Raw genomic sequence first — 21,117 nt, forward strand, 5'->3', positions numbered from 1 at the left:
TTGTGATGTTAGGGTGTCAATTTTGGATCTTTCCTGCTTTCTCTTGTGGGCATTTAGTGCTATAAATTTCCCTCTACACACTGCTTTGAATGCGTCCCAGAGATTCTGGTATGTTGTGTCTTTGTTCTCGTTGGTTTCAAAGAACATCTTTATTTCTGCCTTCATTTCGTTATGTACCCAGTAGTCATTAAGGAGCAGGTTGTTCAGTTTCCATGTAGTTGAGCGGTTTTGAGTGAGATTCTTAATCCTGAGTTCTAGTTTGATTGCACTGTGGTCTGAGAGATAGTTTGTTATAATGTCTGTTCTTTTACATTTGCTGATGAGAGCTTTACTTCCAAGTATGTGGTCAATTTTGGAATAGGTGTGGTGTGAAAAAATGTATATTCTGTTGATTTGGGGTGGAGAGTTCTATAGATGTCAATTAGGTCTGCTTGGTGCAGAGCTGAGTTCAATTCCTGGGTATCCTTGTTGACTTTCTGTCTCGTTGATCTGTCTAATGTTGACAGTCGGGTGTTAAAGTCTCCCATTATTAATGTGTGGGAGTCTAAGTCTCTTTGTAGGTCACTCAGGACTTGCTTTATGAATCTGGGTGCTCCTGTATTGGGTGCATATATATTTAGGATAGTTAGCTCTTCTTGTTGAATTGATCCCTTTACCATTATGTAATGGCCTTGTCTCTTTTGATCTTTGTTGGTTTAAAGTCTGTTTTATCAGAGACTAGGATTGCAACCCCTGCCTTTTTTTGTTTTCCATTTGTTTGGTAGATCTTCCTCCATCCTTTTATTTTGAGCCTTTGTGTGTCTCTGCACGTGAGATGGGTTTCCTGAATACAGCACACTGATGGGTCTTGACTCTTTATCCAATTTGCCAGTCTGTGTCTTTTAATTGGAGCATTTAGTCCATTTACATTTAAAGTTAATATTGTTATGTGTGAATTTGATCCTGTCATTATGATGTTAGCTGGTGATTTTGCTCATTAGTTGATGCAGTTTCTTCCTAGTCTCGATGGTCTTTACATTTTGGCATGATTTTGCAGTGGCTGGTACCGGTTGTTGCTTTCCATGTTTAGCGCTTCCTTCAGGAGCTCTTTTAGGGCAGGCCTGGTGGTGACAAAATCTCTCAGCATTTGCTTGTCTGTAAAGTATTTTATTTCTCCTTCACTTATGAAGCTTAGTTTGGCTGGATATGAAATTCTGGGTTGAAAATTCTTTTCTTTAAGAATGTTGAATATTGGCCCCCATTCTCTTCTGCCTTGTAGAGTTTCTGCCGAAAGATCCACTGTTAGTCTGATGGGCTTCCGTTTGTGGGTAACCTGATCTTTCTCTCTGGCTGCCCTTAACATTTTTTCCTTCATTTCAACTTTGGTGAATCTGACAATTATGTGTCTTGGAGTTGCTCTCCTCGAGGAGTATCTTTGTGGTGTTCTCTGTATTTCCTGAATCTGAACGTTGGCCTGCCTTGCTAGATTGGGGAAGTTCTCCTGGATAATATCCTGCAGAGTGTTTTCCAACTTGGTTCCATTCTCCCCATCACTTTCAGGTACACCAATGAGACGTAGATTTGGTCTTTTCACATAGTCCCATACTTCTTGGAGGCTTTGCTCGTTTCTTTTTATTCTTTTTTCTCTAAACTTCCCTTCTTGCTTCATTTCATTCATTTCATCTTCCATCACTGATACCCTTTCTTCCAGTTGATTGCATCGGCTCCTGAGGCTTCTGCATTCTTCATGTAGTTCTCAAGCCTTGGTTTTCAGCTCCATCAGCTCCTTTAAGCACTTCTCTGTATTGGTTATTCTAGTTATACATTCTTCTAAATTTTTTTCAAAGTTTTCAACTTCTTTGCCTTTGGTTTGAATGTCCTCCCGTAGCTCAGAGTAATTTGATCATCTGAAGCCTTCTTCTCTCAGCTCGTCAAAGTCATTCTCCGTCCAGCTTTGTTCCGTTGCTGGTGAGGAACTGCGTTCCTTTGGAGGAGGAGAGGCGCTCTGCGTTTTAGAGTTTCCAGTTTTTCTGTTCTGTTTTTTCCCCATCTTTGTGGTTTTATCTACTTTTGGTCTTTGATGATGGTGATGTACAGATGGGTTTTTGGTGTGGATGTCCTTTCTGTTTGTTAGTTTTCCTTCTAACAGACAGGACCCTCAGCTGCAGGTCTGTTGGAATACCCTGCCGTGTGAGGTGTCAGTGTGCCCCTGCTCGGGGGTGCCTCCCAGTTAGGCTGCTCGGGGGTCAGGGGTCAGGGACCCACTTGAGGAGGCAGTCTGTGTGTTCTCAGATCTCCAGCTGCGTGCTGGGAGAACCACTGCTCTCTTCAAAGCTGTCAGACAGGGACATTTAAGTCTGCAGAGGTTACTGCTGTCTTTTTGTCTGTGCCCTGCCCGCAGAGGTGGAGCCTACAGAGGCAGGCAGGCCTCCTTGAGCTGTGGTGGGCTCCGCCCAGTTAGAGCTTCCTGGCTGCGTTGTTTACCTAATCAAGCCTGGGCAATGGCGGGCGCCCCTCCCCCAGCCTCGCTGCCGCCTTGCAGTTTGATCTCAGACTGCTGTGCTAGCAATCAGCGAGACTCCGTGGGCGTAGGACCCTCTGAGCCAGGTGCGGGATATAATCTCATGGTGCGCCGTTTTTTGAAGCCGGTCTGAAAAGCGCAATATTCGGGTGGGAGTGACCCGATTTTCCAGGTGCGTCCGTCACCCCTTTCTTTGACTCGGAAAGGGAACTCCCTGACCCCTTGCGCTTCCCAAGTGAGGCAATGCCTCGCCCTGCTTCAGCTTGCGCATGGTGCGCGCACCCACTGACCTGCGCCCACTGTCTGGTGCTCCCTAGTGAGATGAACCTGGTACCTCAGATGGAAATGCAGAAATCACCCGTCTTCTGCGTCGCTCACGCTGGGAGCTGTAGACTGGAGCTGTTCCTATTCGGCCATCTTGGCTCCTTCCCCCAACATAACGCTTTTAGAACAAAGAAAGATATAAAAAAAAGAAAATATTTTTCAGCAGTAAAATGTGTGTTTTAAGCTGTGTTATTACAAGAGTCCAAAAGTTTTAAAAATTACAAAGTTCATAAAGTAAAATAGTTACAATAAGCTAAGGCTAACTTGTTATTGAAGAAATAAAACTATTTATTTTATAAATAAATTTAGTATAGCCTAAGTGTACAGTGTTAATGAAGTCTATAATAATAATGTCCTAGGGCTTCACATTCTCTTACCACTCACTGATTCAAACAGAGAAACTTCCAGTCCTTCAAGCTCCATTCATGGTAAGTGCCTTACACAGGTGTACAGTTTTTTACCTGTTTTTTTTTTTTTTTGAGACAAGGTCTCACTTTGTCACCTAGGCAGGAGTGCAAGTGGTATGATCTGGGCTCACTGCATCCTTTACCTCCCAGGTTCAAGTGATCCTCCCAACTCAGCCCCCAAGTAGGTGGGACTACAGGTGTGTGCCACTATGCTCAACTAATTTTTGTGTATTTTGTAAAGATGGGGTTTGTCATGTTGCCCAGGCTGGTCTGGAACGCCTGAGCTCAAACGATCCACCACCTCAGCCTCCCAAAGTCCTAGGATTATAGGGGTGAGCCACTGTGCCAAACCATTTTGTATCTTTTATAGAGTACTTTTAGTGTGCCTTTTCTATGTTTAGATGTGTTTATATATACAAATATTTACCATTGTGTTATAATTGCCTACAGTATTCAGTACAGTGCAGGTTTGTACTGTACAGGTTTGCAGCCAAGGAGCAATAACCTATACCATGTAGCCTAGGTGTGTAGTAGGCTACACCATCTATGTTTGTGTAAGTACATGCCATCCCATGTTTGCACAATAATGAAATCATATAATGATGCATTTATCAGAGCATATCCCTGTAGTGAAGTAATATATGACTGTAGTTTAATTTTAAGCACTAGCCATTAGTACTAGTAGTCATGGCTAGATGGTCACATAAGTATATTTCTTAGAAAACAATGTTGAAATCTTAAATAATTATATGAAGGCAAAGAATTATCAAACATAATTATTTATGGAAAATAAAACTATATAAACTTACATGACAGGCTGCGATGTCCACTAAAATTTTTATTAGCATATCGTGGTGTTTTTACAAGGTAGAATTTACATGGTATTTGTACAAATGATCGCCAACATCTCTACATTATCTCTTTCTGAGGGAGGGAAGATAAAATATTCAAAATGATTCAAAATTTAATTTATATTTCAAGGTCTTCATGAACAAGAAAAATAGGTGGAATTCCTTAACTTCTTTAGAGTTTCTTTTGTTTTATTATATTAGCCAAATATGCAGAAGACCATAACTCTGAAACTGTTCAGTCATCACTCGCATTTAAATTAACTCAAAACTCAACAATCCCTTTGGAACTGAGATTGCTTTTGTAATTCTTTTGTATCCCACATAGCAGTTGGTGCCTAATAAATACTTGATGAATGAGCTGTCAAGGTAATTATTTTTCCTTAATTTTTGTCAACTTTACTGTAAAATTGTTTCTACATTTTCTTAGATATGATGAGAGTTTCTGCGACTTTATTTGTATTAAAATGTAGACTCTTTTGGATATGTCTTCTCTGTGTTAAAAGTATCAAAATTCTATCATCTAACCATCGCATATGACTTAGTCATCTTAATGTATTTTATACAATTGAAGAATCATCTCACAGACTACCTGACATTTACATAATTTCAACTGAGAACATATTCTACTACTTGAGGTCTTGGCTTTTGTATGGCTCAGAATTCACTGAGTAATGTTGTTTTCAGGATATTGGATTAGCATGCCTGCCAGAACATTCATTAAGCATGGAACAAAATGTCAAGGTGACTTGTATCAAGATGTCCAGTGCAAAGAACCCATTACTTTTATTCTTCTCTATTTAGGGCCACAGTTCCAAAGGGTACAGTTAAGAACTGCATGCATTATTTTCTGCATATGTTAAATATTAAGTTTCAAGAAAAAAGGTGGATATATATTAATAGAACTGAGCCCACTGAATAAAGTCAATTACTTTAAAAACTAGTATGTATTTCAGATAGTAACACACATCTTACAAAAAGAGCTAAACATCCATGAAACTCAGAGTTATTAATAAAAAATACAAATGCATTTTGGAAACTCAGAGTTATTAATAAAAAATACAAATGCATTTTGTTTTCCCTAAGTATAATTTAATAAATTAATAATGGATTGGGCAATTGTTTAAACACATAGTGACGACAGAGTCTAGAGCATCTAGGAAAGGAAATGTAACAATTATTTAGTTATCTCAGATTTCATAAACAGGAAAAGCAGGGGACTTAGAATACAAAATTTCAAAATACTTACTAGGATTGGCTAATTACCAACACCAAGTCATTATGACCTTTTTCTCTTCATTTTGATGACTTGGTTTATACATGCATTGATTACTTCAACAAACCTATGCATTACTATCAATCAATAAAATTGGCTAGATGATAATCTTCAGTGAAGCAGGGTCTGTGAACAGGAGTCTGAGTAATGACAGATCTCTTTCTTTTGGGGCCCCAAACGGTCCCAGATCCATTGTTCATCTAGTACTTCAAGTCACTACCACCAATTCATAAGAGTTGGAACTCAAGATGATACCTATTTGCCTTCTCAGTTTTTAGGAGTAGCTTTGACTAAATACTGCCTGAAGAATAAACATCCTTTTATGTGACACAAGATGTTTAGGTGCTTGAAAAAGCATTTTATTTATTTTAACTGAAACACTCATTATCAATCTTTCTTTTGGTATAAGACAAAGAACTTTTTTTCGAGTATTGTTCTGGGGATTGGAATTCTAGATTTACTTTCTTGTTTAAACAACACATATGATGCAACGTCTAAGATTCCTAGTTTCAGTTTCCTCACCTTGGAGCAAGAAATAGGCACTTGCAATGCAAATTTTTTTCTACCTTGTCACTATACTCCTTTCCTCCCCTATTAATAATCTTTTCAGTTATGTCTCCACATATAATTGAACAACACTTTCAAATTTCATCAATTAATCTGTGTAAGTCTGTCCAAAACATTCAGGTTCATTTTCAAAAAGATAACTCTTTCTTTCACACTTAAACTATCATTATTTACATAATGCTAATTAAATCATGTAATTTTGTATATAATTACACATGTAACCAGAAGAAACTAGTTTGGGAACAAAACAAGACATCTTTGTATATGTAAAACTCACTGGAGGAATTGTTGAATTTATGTGGGTGTCATGCATTAGGTTTACGTTGGGGAGCTGGGAAAAAATACAGACTCAAATAAAGCATCTCAGATCCATTGCATCTGAATCTCTTAAGCACCTTTAAAAGTTTCGCAGGTTATTCTCATGCACATTAAATTTGGTAATGATTCCTAGAACATTATAGAATACTTGCTAATATTTAATATGAGGAGAAAAATGTGCTATATAGTGGGGCAGCAAACTAGAGGATAATTCTAAAAGAATCCTGTGGAAATACACTTTTCTATTACCAGTGTAGTGGATATTGCTCTTTTAAAATTTACTTTTGAGTGCCTGATATCAAACCCTGTTTTCTATATGGGGTGAGTCCCCTGTGAGCTTAGCTGGAAGCAGGGCATATGTCTCCCCACAGAAGGTGAATCAGGGTCCAGATATTTGTATTTGAGCTAGGGTAAAGGCATGTGCCCTAAGCTTAGCTAATTGGATGACCCCTCCCAGGACTTTACATCTGAAAGAAGAGAAACCAAGACATTGGGACAGTTCAACATTATTCACTCTTGTTGTGGACAGACTCTGTCAGTGGCAGAGCAGAAGTAGAGGCAGCAAGACTGTCATGACAGAGGAGTGTTCCCAATGCAATGGTGGCAGTGGGGGTATCTCAAACATTGATGTCCTAAACTGACTATTTCTATAATGGGATCTTGGAAATATCCTTATACCTAGTTTCCCTTGGTTACTGCTTCATTCTCAATGTCTTCTATCATTTCTGTAAACTGTTACATATAGTATATTGTATATAAAATATATATACAGTATATTTTTTCAATAAATTTATTTTTTTCTTAAATTGTACATGATTAATCTCTGACGGGTATAACCACATGCACACCTATTTTGTGCTGCGTACCTGAGGACCCTCTTCTACCCTCTAATATTCACAGCTGACAGTGTGGAATTTACTTTTAGAGTTCCCAAAGCAAAAAAAAAAAACCCTGATATTTCTACTATTTACTCACAACTTGGAAATTCTTTTCACAATTCACTTTAACATAATCACTAAAAATGCCTGTCTAGTACTTGCATTTAAAAAAAAATAAATGGTACTTCGAAATGAGATGATTTTACTTTTTAAAAAATTGTGTAATATGTTTTGTTTTTGTGTCCATTTGTTTACAAATTAAAACCACAACATTTTCATTTCCTTATGCCAACAAAAGTTGTTGCAAATAGTGACACACCAATAAACTGTGAGGAAATTTACTCAGCTAAGAAAAAGTACCAAAGTGCTCCTTTAAAGCATTAATTTTTGTCACATTTTCAAAGTTAATATTTATTGTGTTAACTTCTGTAACAATTCTTAAAAATATGAAATGTGATGTTTCTAGTTTTTGTAATTAACATTAAATCATTCTTTCATTAAATACCTCAAGCTTTGTGATCAACATTCATAGATTCAATAGGTCAATTGCTGCACTTTGCTTAATTTTAGCTAGAATGAAAAGTAAGTACAAACATTACAATGTTTTGTTGATTTTGAAGTGTTCAAATCAATCATCTTGAATACTTACTATTCCAGAGAAACCATGCATTTTTGACCCGAAGGCAATCATTTTCAGATGTCAACTAAATGAATTATCTAAATTCTTTAGGTCAAAGAAAACTATATCTATACTTGTAAAAGAAAATGTCTGTGTGTTTTTCATAGCTACAGTAAGTAATCAATAAGTATAGTATATCTGGATATATTTGATTGAAAAGAACACAAAGCCGTACTCACATTGGCTTAACTGACGTAATTGAAAATCAAGAGGAAGTGCAGATGTTAGGTTGGATCGATGCAGTATTGCAATCACGTCATCAAGGAATAAGTTTCTTTCAGTCTCTCAGCTCTACCTTCCGTAGTATAAGCTCATCTTAAGACTGATTTCCTCCTGGTGGGGTAAAAGAAGATATGGCATTTATAGATTTCATATCCGTAACCCATACTTTTCAAAAGGAAAAGGTGGATTAGCTTTTGCTGGTTCTTTCAGAAATCCAAGGACTACTGCTTTTAGAATCCTGCAGGAAACTTCCTCTCAAATGTACGTGCCAACATTTGGTCACATACCTATTTCTGAAATAATCTGGTGAAAGAATTACCTTTTGCTTAATTAGGACTGTGTTACTTGAATCAACATTATGACAATTGAGATCAGATAACCCAAGTTAAACTCATACCATGGGGAACTACCTCTGGAGCTTTTCTCCTAAACAATAAAGCACACAGTGAGCACAGCATAGAATATTTGTAGACTTTGTACTACGTGACAATGAACAGTATATGACATAGAGAGGCGAGATTCAAAAAATAATTTATAACAAAACAGCATTTTCTTTCTTTTTTTTTTTTTTTTGAGACGGAGTCTCTCTCTGTCGCCCAGGCTGGAGTGTAGTGGGCACGATCTTGGCTCACTGCAAGCTCGGCCACCCGTGTTCACGCCATTCTCCTGCCTCACCCTCCTGAGTAGCTGGGACTACAGGCACCCGCCACCACGCCCAGCTAATTTTTTTTTTTTTGTATATTTAGTAGAGACGGGGTTACACCGTGTTAGCCAGAATGGTCTCAATCTCCTGACCTCGTGATCTGCCGACCTCGGCCTCCTGAAGTGCTAGGATTACAGGCATGAGCCACTACACCTGGCCCAAAGCAGCATTTTCTAACCATCTAATATAAATATAGAATAAAGTGAAAAATTTTATAAAACATAAAATTAAATAACCTCATACCATGTAGTATTTATTAAAGTATTATACAAACAATAAGTTCAAAATAATATTTTGATTTATTCATCACGTTTGGCTTCCAACCTAGACTGTAAACTTCTAGTTTCTATCCCTAAGCAACTAACACAGTGACTTACTCATATTAGATGTTTAATAAAGGCTGTTCAGTAGAATAAGCGGAAAAACATCAATACTGGCTGAATTACTCACTTTGTTTAAATAGATGCAGCTTAAATGGCAAACTTTTGGCTTTAGAGTGAACTTCAAAACACATAGTCCACATCCTTCTCATTATTAGAATCAGAAAATAAATGAAAAAAATAAAGCTGAATTACCTATTTTGTTTTGTTTTGTGACCTGATCATTACTGTTTGCCAGAGGTAATGGAGGTAACTAAAGAACAATGGAAAAAGGACAATGCAGATATCTGGAGTGTAGATGAAACGAAATGCATCTTTATATTAATTGTCAAAAGCCTGTAGGGTATTCAAATAAAATTGTCTTTGGAGGGTGACAGGTTCTACCTACTGAGTGGAAGCTGAAATACTAAGAGATAATGAGTTCCAAATAAATAAAGAAAGAAAAGTTATCTAAATATTGAGTTTGAGTTCATACATAGAGATAAGATGAAAGAAAATGGCCGCAATGAAATATAAATAAAAACAAGAAACCAATTAATTGAGTGTGAAAAAAAAAAGTAGTCAACTGTATCACTGTCTTCTCCAAATTCTGAAAGGCACTAAGGATTGTGTTAACTTCATCTGATTTTAGTCTTGTTTTTGAATTAGTAGAAGGTTTTTTAATACAAAAATATAAGTTTTCTTTATTGTTAAACTGTCGAGCACTGTGCAGTGGAATGGGAGTCTTACTTGAATATCCTAAAAGATAACTTCTTACTCAGGAAATTTCTCTTGAAAAACAATGTAGTTATAGTTAGATGGACTGAGAACTCTTGACAGTAACTGCAAAAGAACACAGTTGTTTACTCCCTCTACAGTCCTCTGCTCTATTTTATATTTTAATTATAAATGCAAACAGACACTTTTATCTATTTCTTGGGTTATACCTCTTCAAGATGATAATTCATATTTAAAAAAATTATGCTGTGATGGTTTTCATAGTCAACTCAGGCTGCCTGAGACAACATACTATAGACTGGGTGGCTTAAACAACAGACATTTATTTCTCACAGTTCTCAGGACTGGGAAGTTCAAGATCAGGGTGCCAGCCTGGCCAGGTTCTGGAGCGGGTACTCTGGCTGGCTTGTCAGTGGCTGCCTTCCTGCTGCATCCTCACATGGTAGAGCGAGGAAGCTCTGGTACCTCTTCCTCTTCATATAAAGGCACTAATCCCATCTTGGGGGCTCTACCCTCATGACCGTATCTAAACTTAATTACCCCCAAGGCTCCACTTCCTAATATCATCCCACTTGCAGGGGCTAAGGCTTCAGTTGTGCATTTGGAGCAGGAACACAAACATTCAGTCTATAACAATGGTTGACTTTGGTTTTTGTTTTATGTGAAAATTCCATCTGTCACTCCGTGAACAGATTTTTAAACTTTTAATAAATCAGTACAGATATCCTAACTTTGTAATGCATACCTCATGAGGACTGTTTGGCATGATTTACTAATGATATCTCCTGAATTTAGCTAGTCATTTAAGAATTGTCAAATCCACATTGTACTCTGTCATTGGGCGCGATGGCTCACGCCTGTAATCCCAGCATTTTGGGAGACCGAGGTGAGTGGATCATGAGGTCAGGATATTGAGACCATTCTGGCTAATATGGTGAAACCCCGTCTCTACTAAAAAATACAAAAAAAAAAAAAAATTAGCTGGGTGTGGTGGCGGGCGCCTGTAGTCCCAGCTACTCAAGAGGCAGAGGCAGGAGAATGGTGTGAACCTGGGAGATGGAGCTTGCAGTGAGCAGAGATTGTGCCACTGCACTCCAGCCTGGACAACATAGCGAGACTCTGTCTCAAAAAATAAAAAAATAAAATAAAATAAATAAAAAAGAACAGATTCTCATGGGAAGAAAAATGCTACCAAATTTTATAAATTATCTATTGCCTCGTTGAAAATCACCTCAAAATCTAATGGCTTGAAAAAATAACTATTTTTTCTGTTATTCTTCAATATGCCATTTAAGCTTTACTTAGCTGGGTGGTTCTTCTGGTTGTGGCTGGGCTGGGTCTTGTTATCTGTATTTATGTCTGCAACCAGTGCCTCTGCTGTGAAGTTGTCTTGGGGCTAGCTAGTAAAGGAAAACCTCTACTGACCAGATCCTTGTGTTCTTTCCTCTTCCAGCAGGCTAACTAACCCCTTATTGTTCTTATGGTAACATGGTGGTTTGGCAGAGAGGGAGGGAGAAGGAGAGAGGGTGGGGGAGAGGCAGGGTGGGTGGGGGGTTGGGGGAGAGAGAGAGAGAGAAGCAGCATGGTGGCTTGCCAAAACTGTGGGGAGGGGAAGGAGGGAGAAAGCAGCATACAGGAGATTTTGAGGCATGGGCTTTCTACATATGCTATATTCTGTTGGTCAAGGCCCAAACCAAATTCAAGAGGTAGAGAAGTAGTCTGTGCCTCTTGATGGAATGAGCTGCCAAGTCTTATTTTAAAGGAGTCTCCACACACAGAGGAAAATAATTGCAGCCATTTCCCTCAACAATCTACCACACGTGTCTTTGTGCCTCAGTTGTCTGCAGAGTGAGTTTATGGCTTAACAATATCAACAAAGTCTTAATTCTCATTCTGCTTTTGCTAGTATAGAACAAATTCAAATTTAGCTCAAAAGATATGTGTAGTATAAATAGTGTAGCCATGCATTTTGTGCATTCTCATGGACGTAGTATCCAAGTAAAATAATCTCCTCTAATGTTGATATAAATACAGTAATCTACTGTTAACTATGGAGTACAGTTAGTATAATCCCTAAAAGAAATAGCAACAATTGTATGAAATTTAGCTGAACTTTTCTCTCTGCATTCAGCACGTATACCCAGTCAGTTTTGAAAGACATGACTTATTATTTAGTGTGATTTCATTTAGGAGTTTCTCAACATGGGGTATAATGAATGTTAATTCAGGCTTACAGTGGATGGCATCCTGTGCCCATTTATGAATATAAGAAGGAACATTTGAAAAAGAGTCATTATTTCCATCATTAATTTTCTAATTCAAACACATGGAAATGACTTATGAAGATTTTAGTTGCCTTTGTTTAAAAATTCATGGCTTTTTTTTTTCAGTTTTCTTTTGCTTTAGTTGAGAGGAAAAGATTTGTCAGTTGAGTAAAGATATTTCATCTCCTTCACTGATACTGCCTGGAGTTATTAATTAGGTTTCTGAGTTTGGCACTATTCTTTCCTGGTCACCATGATGTGTCATTGAAACAGGCTCATTAAAATGAGTGATGTGTGTTGTAATTTCATTAGTGTCATCAATAATATATTACACTTTCCTTTTAGTAGTCTCTTTATGTTGTGTGTGGGTCAGGATAACTGTATGAATTACATTTATAAGATCCAAATTGTTACAGATGAGGGAAGATAGGCATGAGGGTGGAATTAATGTTATTTTACACATGATAACTACTAAAATTATTTCAATTAAATAATATTTTAATTAGGTCTGATGTCTCTACATGCCATTCTAAGATACATGTTCTGTGTATGCAAATAAGATAGTGATTTATTGAATTAGATCTATGCTAACACAATCTATTCTTCCTGCAGGGAAACTTTTCTAAATTGGACTAAAGCAGGTGTATTGAAGAGCAGGAATGATTCACTAAGGAATATGAGTCCTTGTGGTTGTAAAGGACAGACTTTTAACATGGAAACTCTCAAAATATATTCTCACTTTCTTTCCACTGTATTTTTTCTGCCAGACATGTGCCTTTTGACTGGCTATTGGTCAGTTCCTAGTCTTTCCCAATCTGAAAAATGGGTCTATAATGGATGAGAGACACACTTAGGCACTCTGATATAGTGTTTGTTGTTAATATCTTTTAACTCTATTTGACCAATTCAATTTTGGTGACATTACATGGGAATTCAAAGAGCTTTTGAATTAGAAGCTTCCATAAGAGTATTGATCTAATTGAAATATCCACAAACAAGAAGTATTTGCATATTAAAATGGTATAATACTGGTTTTGCTCTCAAGAGATGATTCTGGGAGTACTTAGGATTAATGATTGAATATGTAAAAGTTCTCAGAGCCAAGAAATACATGAGAACATATGTGATAAAATGTAAAAACATGATTTTGTTTTAGCCTTCCATTTAAGTATTAAAAGTAACATAATGCTATATTTTCATAAATGATTCAAAATGCAGAAATTTATTTTATGTAAGCAGGAAACTAAGTGGTTTTCAGCACACACAAAAAAACTGCAAAAGATGAGCTAATTCTGAAAATCAGTAGGAGAAATGATCTTTCTCATGAAAATTTAAAGAAGATACTTTTGTTAGCCCCGATTTGTTTTTAAGGTAATACAATTTATCTGGGTGAAAAAACGTATTTCTACTATTATAATAAAGATCATCTAACTTAAGTAACATCAGAAGCTACCCAAAATGAAGGTTTTTTTAAATGATGATGAAAAAATTTCCGCCACTTATATTCTACTAGAATCTCAGTATCTTAGCTTTATGCTGATTTGTAATCCAATTTGAGTAGAAATGGATATGAGTGTTTATCTTCCATAATAGCTTGCCACAAGCCTACTACTTGAATCATGTAGCATATGGAAAATGTGTTTAGCTACTTGCAGAATTTCACAAACTAAAAAAAAGATCCATTTCTGCTCATAGGGCTTGTTTACAGTCATTATAAAAGCATGTTACTATGTTGCTTACTAGTTAGGAGAAGCAAGTGTTGGCATACTCCCCATTCCATTGCACTGGCCTTTAGGAAATGTATGTATTGATTTTCAGTTCTAAAACAGTAATCATCCTAATTTCTTGTGTTTTAGACCTGAACATTTTTTTAGGATGTATTTTTATTCTTCTACATTATACCTCTTCCAGATATTTTATGGTAGTTATTGACACATTTTACAAAAATATATTAGATACTGTTCATGCTTATGTGAATTGCCATCACAGGATTAATCTGTAACTTTTATGAGCATATTTTATTAATAACATCTTATCATTAAATTGAATATGGATATTTAACATTTAATAAGCACAGAATGTATATTTAGAAATGTGCTTCATGCCATTGGGTTTTGCAGATGGGGAAAAGTCATTATAACAGTCTAAGAATCTTTAAACATGCCCCCCATAATATACTAGTTGCAATGTTACAACTCATTTAAGGAATAGTTTTTGATAATAATGGTTATAATATTTTTGTTTGTCAGCATACCAAACAATTTGTCCTCAAGGTATGGAGATAAAATGTTTGATACAATTTTAAAAATATCGATTGTACTCTCTCTTAAATTCTGGAAATATGTTTGCCATTTAATGATTCATAATTAAACACGAAACTCATAAAGTGAAGGAAGAGAATTCAAAACTGTAAATATTATGAAAAATGATTAATTTTTTAATTATAGTAGTTTATTCTTTTAGTAAAGTAGTATAGGTTGTCTACAAAGCAGTATTTTTTACATAGCTGAATAATTAAAATATTTTTAATCCATTTTTATCTTTAAAATACCTTGATTACTAAATGACTTTTTCATCATTTGTATATGAATACATATATATATCCATTTATATTTATGTTTGTTTGAATAGTAGATTATGAATGTAAATATGTTTGATATGTATCCTGGCACCAGAAGCCAAGTCTTTTTCCTAAATGACAAGAAAGCTTATGTTAGCCTGAAAAAACTAACTTTTGTATAGGTTCTGTCATGTACAAAAATATTCCAGGCAGTTTCATCTCCCTTTTGAACAATTCTACAGTTCAGCCAAAGTTTCTCTAAAATTATTTGGTTTCTCATTTTTATGAAATAAAACTAATATTTAGGGAAACTTTCAATAAGTATTTCACTAATTCTCACTATTTAAGTCATTTTGAGATATCATCAAAACATTTTCAAAAGTTCTCTGTATAAAAATACATGTATACATATGTATTTATGTACATACGTAAATAATCTCTTACATGATTACATTCGCGTGGTTGAATGGCTTCTTCTGAAAATCCCTTTAATGTTAAGAATACTTGGAGAATAGCAAAGGGAAAATGTCTGCTTTAAAGAATGTTCTGTGCCTGGAAGTAGAGACAAAATTTTCCGAGTATACAGGGGAATCTAACATTTCCTGGTACTGGATGATGAATCAATTTTATATTTATTAAATATATAGTTTATTCCCAGATTGCACATTTCTCATCTGTAACAGAGGCCTGGAGCAGTTGTGTGTATGGGCATAGATTGTGCATTTCCCAGGCCAGGTGACCACAATGTGGATCAAGCCAGCAGTGTTGGTGATGAGGCAGGTGGAGTTGTTCCCAGTGCCAGAGGCAGTTCTATCCCTCTTTTACGTGCTCCTTGGGCTACAGAGCTTCTACACTCCACGAGACCTTATACCAGAGCATTGCTCACAACCCTCTTGCTACTCTAGCTGGGAGGTAATTTTCTCCCTCCCATACTCAGGGAATATATTTTTCTTAATACAAACTATAAACCTGAATTCAAGAATATTCAGAATTTTGAGAGTGTCTTTCTTGCACTGCTCTATTTTCTTAATACAATGCCAAGTTTACTCATAAGCATGAAGATAAAGGATATTGGACTATTAGAGATAGTTCCCATTTAAATTTTTCTGTCTTGAACAAAATCATTGAAATAATCTCTCTGTTCAAGAATCCTCTTTTCCCACCACCCCTCATCATGTACTCATTTTCAACAGAAATTTCTCTCCAAAGATACAAAATCGACTGTTCTTCAATGAATTACGGCTTAAAATCCAAAATAAGTTGAATTGATATAACTTATACCAACATTATTGAGGGTCTACTGAGTTCCCAGCACTGAAGTAAGCCAGATAAAAATTTAACTAAGTTAAATCACCATGACTAAAGACCTCCTAGCCTCACAGCACTGAATTAGACTTGATACAGAAGTAACATGTTCTTCACTCTGAAGTGTAAAGCAATGAGATCGTAATATGTTCTTGAAAATAGGGATTAGGATATCACAACAGATAAGACACAGAGACGGATAAATGAATATCAGAAGCCGATCGGACATGTAAGGAAAGCGAATGACTTACAGGGTTCTGGCTTGGGGGATTAGGTAGATTTCACTCCCCGTTAATCCCTACAGAGTATGTGGTGAAAAGTGCTGGCAAGGCTGAGACAGTGAAGCATTGCTGAGAGGAAATGGTGATCAAGAACTCAATCAAGTTGATGCTGGTGCTAGAGAAAAGTATAAATTAATAAATTTTGTGCTGTGGCCCTGATTCCATCTTTTCAAACTCAATCATCACTGTGTAATTTAAGTCTTTGTCACCTTTCATCTGGACTAAGTGGTCTTCTGTTCTCCAGGCTCTATATTACAACCAACATAATTATTCCAAAATGAAATATAATCACCTTTCTTGCTTGCTTACATCCTTTTGCTGGTTTCCTATTGCTTATAGGAGCAAGCTTAATCTTTTTACCTTGGTTTACCAGGCCCTGTATGATATGACTATGGCTTGTTCACCCATGTCTGCTCCTATCATTGCCCAGTCTGGCCCTATACTCTGATCTTACAAAAATGCTAACATGGATTTCACTAAGGATATCATGCTGTTCTATAATTTTGTGTCTTTGCTTATGCCATTCCTTCTGCATAGGATGCTGTCCTGTCTTCATCTCTTTTAGCTTTTTTACTTTCCTAAACTTTTGTAACTGGCAGCTCCCCTCATCTTTCAAGATGCTGTTTAAATATTCTCCATGTAGACCTTTTTTTAGACCTTTCCCAGTAGCAATATATCATCTGTTATAACTAGACCTTACATCTCTACTATAACAATTAGAAAAATGTATTTAAGTTATTTCCCGTTTGCCTCCCTTATTAGACCACGAGATTTCAGCTAGTTTGGGTTGGAAATAAGACAATGATGCAATAATTCATAGCTTTCTAACAAAATGCATCTATCTGTATCTATGTATGTATAAAGGGGACTGTCTTAGACTTTCCCAAATCAAATTTCTCCTTCTCAGCAATTTGACTAAGTTACAGGGCACTATCTTATTATGCATTCCACACTTGTGAGAAGATGGTATTCTAGCTGTCAAACATATATAAAAGAAGAGAGAACAGTGTGATGAATTATATTACCCAGTTTCAACAATTATTAACTAATGGTCAACTGTGTTGCCTCTGTAGTGTCTGTAGCTCCGCTCTCTCATCTGCCCTCCAAATATTTGAAGCAAATTCCAGACATAATAACATTTCATTTGCAAATATTACAATGTGTATTAATATTTCTAAAGTGATAAGAGCACTTTTAGAAAACACTGATGATACCATTATCACATCTAAAATATTTGCAATTACCTAATATCACCCAATAATCAGTGTTCAGTTTTGCACTACTTCTCATATTTTAAACCGTTTAAATACAAGTCTAGTAAGGTCTATGCTTTGTGATTGGTTGATTTTTTTTGGGGGGGGGACAATTTTGCTCTGTTATGGATATTTTGTCAATATTTAGAAACATTTTTGGTTTTTACACTAAAGGAGGAATGCTACTGATATCTAGTGTGTGGAGGCCAGGGATACTGCAAAACATCCTACAATACACAAGGCAGCCACCACAATAGAGAATTATCTAGCCAGAATAGTAAGAGGGCAACATTGAGAAACCCTGGTCTATAGGTTCCCCCTGCATTATATATTGTATTGCAATTGATTTGTTGAATAAACTGGGTCATTTGTCTTATAAAGTTTTCCACATCTATATTTTGCTAATGACACATTGTGGTATAATTTAAGATATTGTTTTCTGTTTCTTGTATTTATAAGCAATTAAATCTAGAAGCATCATCAGATTCAGATACAATTTTCTTTTTCTATCAAAACTGCTTTTTTTTGTTTCGTAGTGTTGTGTACTTCCATCAGGAGGCATATAATTTCTGATCATTTCTCTCTCAATCAATATGGGAAACTATTGGTGATCAATGTCTAAATTTGTTAATTCATTAGGAGTTGAAAAATCGTGATATATTTTTATAATTTATTCATTTATTGAAAACATCACTGACTCTTAGAAATATTCATTCCAATGTTTGATGGAAAAATTGCATTGTGCATGAAACATTTATACATTTTGTATTTCTTTTCAGAAACATCCTGTACCACCTTGATGAAAAGACAAGCCGGTTTTCAATACTTATAGAGGCTTGGGAACACTGCAAACCCCTTGCATCAAATGAGACCCTTCAAGAAGCCCTGTCAGAGGTGTTGAACAGCATTAATTCAGCTCAGGTTTACTTCAAAGCAGGACTTGATGTGTTCAAGAGTGTCTTGGATGGGAGGAATTGAGAAAACTCTGAGCATTTTTAAAAGTTTGTTTACAATTCCACAAGCAAAAGCTCTAATTTTACCAGATTTTCTGACATTGAAGGCTTATTTTCCCCAATGGCTTTTTGACAAGTATAAAGCTATTATTACATTGTATTTTTTAAATGTAAATATAGAAAGAACATTTTACACATTTAATATTTTTCTTATATCTATATTTCTGAATATGTAAAGCAAGTTATTGAAATAGGACTTAAGAATTACCTATTAAAAAGAAATCTGATATATATAAATATGTACTATTTTGAGGAAAAAGTTCCAAGAAGTTCTGGACTATCTTTGTTCCTATGGGCAGGGCATATAGGTACACAGTTTATTCTCTCTGATAGAGCTATTAATGACCTAGTTTCTGTAAAAGAAATGGAGAGTTGATATGGTTCAGATTAACTTCACTATTAAGTGTTCAATATGAAGAATTCAAGTATTCTGACTGAGTGATTGGTTGACCTAAACCACTTTGAATGTTTCTATTTTATGAAATGAAGTTTCTCTTCTTAACACAACTAGATGTAGTAATACATTGGTTATGAAATTGTATTTTTTTAAGTATTAATGAAAAAAGAGCCATAAGCATTCCAGGGAAAAATCTCAAGGGAGCTACACAGAGCAATTTAAATGCAAGTTTTTTTCCTAACAACTTACAAGGTGACTAGCTTTGAAACCCCTAATTTGCCTCAGTTGATTTTCTAAGAATTTCAGGAGTGATGTATGTCTTAAGAGGGAGAAAAAAATATTTATTACTTTTTCTCTTGTTTCTGTTGGAAACACTGAAGCAGGGACTCTAAAATGAAAGCATCTCACATTGGTTTTCTTTCTTGTATCTTTTCTGAAACTCCTTGCTGTAAGGCAGCTTTCACAGAGTACTATATATTTTCAACAGTAAAGTAGCAGAGTTTCTCTTTGAAACCCAAAATGTCTTCTAAAGAATCAAATTTCTATTTCTGCCTCTGACAAAAAGAACTTACTATGAAAGAAATAGTTGTTTTATCAATAAAAGCCCCTTAATATTATGAGGAAACTTTTCATATTTTTTCTTTATCCTTAATTGTGACTAAGATGGAAATCTAGAAAATATTCATGCTTCTAAGTTTCTGCAGTGTTACTGTAAGAGAGTGTCTCATCTACACTTCAATTCTTCTCTCATGTGGAAAACTAAGCTTTTTATATTGACATTGCCATTGAATAGCTCTAGCAACTATTATTATTCCCCCAAACCCTAAAATTCTACCTATTAGGTGTCAGGTTAAAGTTCTAATTTATCTTTAGAAATTTATGTGAAAAATGGTTTTCCTATACTGGATAAAGCAATTCCCCTTAGGAAACACAGCCTCAGAGTATTTCATATAAATTTTCTCTACCTAATTCAAACATATCTCCCCATGATACACCACCAGAGCAACATTGCAGACAGTCTGTGTATGTTTAAATTTTCACTTTTTATGGATGAGCGTAAACCTAGTCTTAGTTTAAAGGCAAACTAAAGTTGAGGGGAAATAATTAATCAATACTGACTAATTGATTTATAAGGTTCAACACTGTCTACCCTAAATAATTTTTATATGCTCAAGGCAAAGCAGGGAATAGAGGCAATTAGCTAGATAATTCAAGCAGAAATCCATTTTCATCGAAATTGCCTGTGTGCACATATTTTTAGATGAAAAATGAAACTACCTTACAATATTATTTTTTTAACCAATGTATTTGTTTGCAAACATTTGCCATGTTGAAGAGTGTGTATAGGAAAGGTCTAGAAATAAATAGGCTTGTGCATACCTAAGCATTCATGCTCTTTCTTCCTCTTCAGAGATCATTAGAAAAGAGGTGGGAATACACAAGCAGGTGCATGTGAGCCCAAAAGCTAGAAAGCCTTATATTTAACCAAAGGTTGATGTGTTCATTCCAGTTATTCACTTACAGATGAAACTAAAATAAATAAAGGCAAGCTATTATCAGTTTGGTAGTTCATTATTTTAGAACAAATTTCTAAATGAATTTATTCCCATAACCTACAATAGCACTGAGAACAGAAAACATGTTTCTTCTTCATTTTGTTTAAAGATTACGTACCTAGGTAAGTCACACTGTATAGATAAAAACCTTCTTCTGTATTCCTCACCTCTAAATTGTATGTTATTTGCTATTTGAAAACTGTAGTTAAGTATGGTTTTTTATTAGTCTATTAAAAGATACGTGGAGATATTAAATTATACCTAAAGCAGACATCCAACAAATTCTGTACATGCTGCTTTACATCTTTGCAACAAACCTCTTAACTAGCAGCATTATTTCTATAGTGTGATTACCTGAGGGTGCCTCCAAATGTATATCATTTCACTCCCCTCCCCTCCCCACCCCCAACAGATTCAAATAAATAAAATCCTGAGCAAATTAATAGCAAGTGTTAATGTGAATTGGTAGTAGGTTTAAGCTGTTGCTGAGTCGTCTATATGCCTGGTACTTCTCACAATCTTTCATACATAGAATTGTGCCTAGGAAATAATGAATCATAAATATTCTCTGAAGAAAATGTGGTAAAGGTGTAACGGTGAAATTTATGTTCAGGCAGGGTACACATGAGATACTGCCCTTTATGGAAAAGCATAAGTCTCAGAATCAAA

The 21,117-nt window shown here is 35.7% G+C and overlaps 1 protein-coding gene across 15 annotated transcripts in view; it reads left to right on the plus strand.

Moving 5' to 3' along the window:
* NAALADL2 (N-acetylated alpha-linked acidic dipeptidase like 2) overlaps positions 1-20,891 on the plus strand; it is a 1,364,432-nt gene extending 1,343,541 nt beyond the window's left edge. For all 15 annotated transcript variants that reach the window (XM_063704380.1, XM_063704381.1, XM_063704390.1 and 12 more), the window contains one exon: positions 18,262-20,891. In XM_063704380.1, the coding sequence (XP_063560450.1) occupies positions 18,262-18,460 (199 nt within the window). In that variant the 3' untranslated portion in view covers positions 18,461-20,891. The remainder of the gene's footprint in view (positions 1-18,261) is intronic.
* The last annotated feature ends 226 nt before the right edge of the window (positions 20,892-21,117 follow it).

Source organism: Gorilla gorilla, chromosome 2 (genome assembly GCF_029281585.2).
Source record: "Gorilla gorilla gorilla isolate KB3781 chromosome 2, NHGRI_mGorGor1-v2.1_pri, whole genome shotgun sequence".
Lineage (NCBI taxonomy): Eukaryota > Metazoa > Chordata > Mammalia > Primates > Hominidae > Gorilla > Gorilla gorilla.